The sequence below is a fragment of the Gavialis gangeticus genome, unplaced genomic scaffold (genome assembly GCF_001723915.1).
Source record: "Gavialis gangeticus isolate Ggan-Ray unplaced genomic scaffold, GavGan_comp1, whole genome shotgun sequence".
Taxonomy (NCBI): Eukaryota; Metazoa; Chordata; order Crocodylia; family Gavialidae; genus Gavialis; species Gavialis gangeticus.
This window is the reverse complement of record NW_017728996.1, coordinates 1,846,358-1,850,764: the sequence shown is the minus strand read 5'-3', so window position 1 is coordinate 1,850,764 and position 4,407 is coordinate 1,846,358. Positions and strand designations below refer to the sequence as shown.

Here is a 4,407-nt window from a genome sequence, read left to right as displayed (position 1 = left end):
GAGGACGGAGCTGGACTGGTCTCTGTGGGGGCAGATGATAGAAGGAACAATGGGCTCAAGCTGCAGCAAATTGAGGTTGGATATTAGGAAAAACTCTCTCACGAGGAGGGTGGTGAAGCACTGGAATGGGTTACCCAGCGCGGTGGCAGCATCTCCATCCTTGGAGGTGTTTAAGACCTGGGTAGACAAAGCTTTGGCTGGGATGATGCTTGGAGCAGGGGTTTGGACTATATGTGACCTCCTGAGGTCCCCTTCAACCTTCATTTTCTAAGCTTCTATGTCTATGTGAGCAGCCAGGTCTCTGTGGGCTTGGAAAGGCCACAGGACCAGCGGTCTGGGAGTCTCTGCCCTAGAAGACTGCACCATGATGCTTAAACTGCCTCCCCACTTGCATCTGTTGCCAAGTGAGGACCCCGATGCATCTGACTACATCACTCCCCCAATACCTTGAAAGCACAAGGCAGGAGGAAAAACCAGCTGTGATCATTTTACTTACCTCTTTTTTTGTCTCTGACTTTTAGTCTTTTTGCTGGAATTAAAATCCATTCTAACATAAACATCCGTCGGGATTTCTGTGGAAGGCCTGTAAACATTGGCTTCAAAATATTTTGCTCATGCCCCCTCCTGCTAGGCTGCTTTGAAACCTGTTTGGGGTTTTTTCCCTGCGTCTCATCAAACCGCTGCTGCTTTTGTCTATATCTGGCTGTTGTGTGGACATAAACATTGTCACAACTTGATATGCAGCTGTTATGACTGGTCTCCGACATGCACTGGTATCCTCACCAGCTCCACAGCTGGACTTCCTTAATTTGCTTTAAACAAGGAGAAGATAAACACTGATGCCTCAGACTGACGGGAATACCACAGCATACGACTTTTTCCACATACTCACATCTGTGATATACTTGATGTGCAATGAGCCAGAGGGTTTATCTCCATCACTGAGCCCCTTCTGCTGCAGCTGTGCTGGGATAGCCATGGCAAAACCCCTAGTGAAGATCACTGAGAAGCAGGGCAGGAAGGGAGCTCCAGAGGTCACGTCTATCCAACCCCCTGCCTGACACAGGCTCAGCTCTGTCCAAACCATCCCAGACACATCCATCATCTTCTAAACTCTATGTAAGACTACTGTCAACCCTGACGGCACCTAGACATCACACTCAAACCTGCCACAGGGAAAGCAGGGGGACCACAGCAACCAACAGCCTGCTTCTGTAAAAGGTTGTGCTCAAGAGATCCCAGGCGGAGGGCCACAAACCTGCTACAGAGGAAGCTTGTGAGATCCTACAATGTTCCTTTCATCCTTAGGAAAAATTGCTTTCTACCCGCACAGGTTCCTGCAGGTGAGCAGGAAGAGCAAACTCTGATGCTGCCAGCAGTATGGTACTTGCTCAATATTGTTGCTCTGTGTCCAGGAAAGATGAAGGACCGTGGCTGTAGCTGAAATGATTCTGCAGCTCTTGACACGAGCCCTTGCTCTGGTCAGAGTGGTGATAAGAAGGAGCCTGTGAGCTTTTACCTCTTCACTGACTTAGAGCAGCCGGCGCACTGCAATGACTCTTCTCAGAAACCTTCCCGTGAAAGAGGCCAGAAGAGATACCGCTCAGTGACTGGGATGGGGCTGGGTTTCCTGAGTTAAGGAGTCTTCTTTGTCATGTCTCCAGTCCAGCCTTTCTATATGGTCAGTTCCCAATATCCTGCACAGGCCACTGGTTCTGGTGTTGGTGTTGCCAGATCTTGTGGGGCGCGTTGCAGTGCTACAGGGCATCTCAGGAGATGATCCATGGTTTGCTTCTCCTAACAAACACATTGTTCGACTGCATAGAGGCCCCTTGATTTCATGAGTTAAGGAATAAATTTGCACCTTATAAACTTACCAAAGTGTGTGAGTGCACGATGCATGCATGTGCATGCATGTGTGTGTGTGTGTGTGTGTGTGTGTGTGTGTAAGCTTGAGTTTTTCTGAGCTGAAGTCCTCTTCATCAGATGCTGTAAAAGGACATGTGAGAGCTTTCGAATAAGGAGTGACCGACTGCTTCAGCAGCATCGAGTGCAAAGACATAATGCAACCAGGTTAAAAGGTGTCTCCTCTGAAGAGGAATCAAGTCAAGAGCCCTGTTCTTCAATACATTCTTGCAGGGAAAAAATTTACAGGGCAGACTGAGGGCATCAATTCTTATAGTTTCATAGTTAGTTCTGTCTCCTGATAAAGTCTAAAGGAGCAGGTCTGGCGAACAGAGTAGAGGGGACAAGTGTGGGGCCCTTCTAGGCATAAGGATGGGGCCTGAGGTTCAGATGCTCTCCTTGAATTATCCTGCTGTGATAGAAAACCTGGCCGACTCTCACTGGGACATCTAGTTTGATAACAGACTTTTTCCCCCGGGCAAGACAGCACGAGACACTATCACTCTCCCCTGGGGTCTTGCTCAGCTCAGCATAGGGATGATGTGCCTGGGTGCCGGCTGGAGGTCTCATCCAGTTAGACTGGCTGAGACCCACACATGGGCCAGTTTTACTTCTCAAGTCGATGTTTCATGGCAGAGATGATTCAGCTGGGAATGGGAAAAACTCATTGGCTGTGTTTCAGATGATGGTGTCTTGTGCCCTGGAATGGGCTATAGAGGTGCAATACTCTGATATATGGCACAGGGAGAAAGGGAACCAGGTGAAGATGCTAGCAGGGGTAGGTCTCATTTGACTGGGCAGGATATTACAGGACGTGCACTGGGGGTAAACAGTAAGTGCTGGTAAACCTTGCAACCCCCCTAGCTCAGTCTTACACTCCATGAAGCCTGGAGGTTTATTGGGAGCTTGTCCAAGTGCCTTGGGCCTTATTCCAGTTTGGCATAAGTAACTCTAACTTCATGGATTAAATTGAGTCATATACACACCCCAGGTCTGGGGAGTCTGCAGATGTCGGGCTAGAAGATCTACTAGGTCCCTTCCGACCCTTAATCTATGAATCTATGAATCTATGAATCTATGTGACCTGGGAAAGCCTGTGAGTGGTGGTGCCCTCCGGAGACCTTGCAACCCAACATTTTGGGTCCTCCTTGGATCTCCCATGCCAATGGCAACATTTGGGAACTGCCTTTGCCAGTGGGAAATGAGGGCACGTTCAAAACCATGGGGCTGAGCTCGAGCTGGGCTCCAAAATGGGAGCTGTTTTGGGGAAAGAAGGGAAATGGCCAGTTGTTTTTTCTTTCCTTCAAGTCAGGCAGCCCACCCCTCACATTTTGTGTTGCTCTAGAGCAGGGGTGGGCAAAATACAGCCCAGGGGCCAGATCCGGCCAGCCAGGCCATTCTATCCAGCCCACAGGGCCCCTAAAAAATGTAGAAAATTAACATTTATTTGCTCCTAGCTGCCTGTCAAAGACAGGAGCCAGAGGCAGTAGGGCCCAAAGGAAACTGGTGGCAGGACCCAGCAGCAAGGCCTGCCCAGCCCTACCCCTACAACCAGAAACCCCTGCCTAGCAGAGGCTTCTGGCCTGGGCCCATGGGACTGTTCCTTCTTTCCTGTGCTGGAGAGGGAAATGCGGCCCTCACCAGTTTGCCAAAACTCAGTAAGCAGCCCTCCATCCAAAATAATTGCCCGCCTCTGCTCTGGAGTGTGTTTGGGCAGCACCTGATGATTTGTGAGCTGAGAACATCAGATGTTGAAGGCAGGAGGCAGGTGTGTAAAATGTGAAGAGCCCTGAAGAACGGTCACTGCTAGAAATGTTTGCAAACAATGATTGCACCAGTCTCTGATGGGCTTGTAAAAGGATACGAGGCACTTCCTCCTCTAAAACCTCTTCCAGCGTTATAGAAGAGGCTCTTTTACCTGCTTGCTTCTTGCCATCTGTTGATGCACATCTGTTTGATTGTGACATGCCTGTTTCCTTTTGCAGCCGGGGCTGGGGTCTGTGTCTGGATGACCCACCGGCCAAGGACGTGGTTGACTTCCCCTTAGTCCCCCCTGGAGTCCTCTACGACGTTAGCCACCAGTGCCGGCTGCAGTACGGACAATATTCCACCTTCTGTGATGACATGGATGTAAGCAGGGGCTGGGTCTTCCTGGGTTGATTTTGTAAATCTGTGCACAGAGACCCCCACCTAGGTGATGGAGGAACAGGTCCTTCCAGATAAATTATTGTTGTTCAAAATGTTGTGGTTCATAATTTCATAGTTTCATAGTTGGTCGGGTCGGAAGGGACCTGAGCAGTTCATCAAGTCCGACCCCCTGCCATGGCAGGAAAGAGCACTGGGTTGAAATGACCCCGGCAAGGTGTTTGTCTAGCCTTGTCTTAAAGACCCGCAAGGTAGGGGCCAGCACCACTTCTCTTGGAAGTTGGTTCCAGATCCTAGCCGCCCTGACCGTGAAGTCGCGCCTCCTGATGTCTAGTCTGAATCTCCCCTCTGCCAGCT

General features: G+C 49.9%; 1 protein-coding gene across 1 annotated transcript in view; it reads left to right on the top strand.

Moving 5' to 3' along the window:
* Positions 1-4,407, top strand: part of ADAMTS7 (ADAM metallopeptidase with thrombospondin type 1 motif 7) — a 181,540-nt gene that overhangs the window by 29,040 nt on the left and 148,093 nt on the right. The window contains exon 9 of the mRNA XM_019503802.1: positions 3,891-4,035. Coding sequence (XP_019359347.1) covers positions 3,891-4,035 — 145 coding nt within the window. The remainder of the gene's footprint in view (positions 1-3,890; positions 4,036-4,407) is intronic.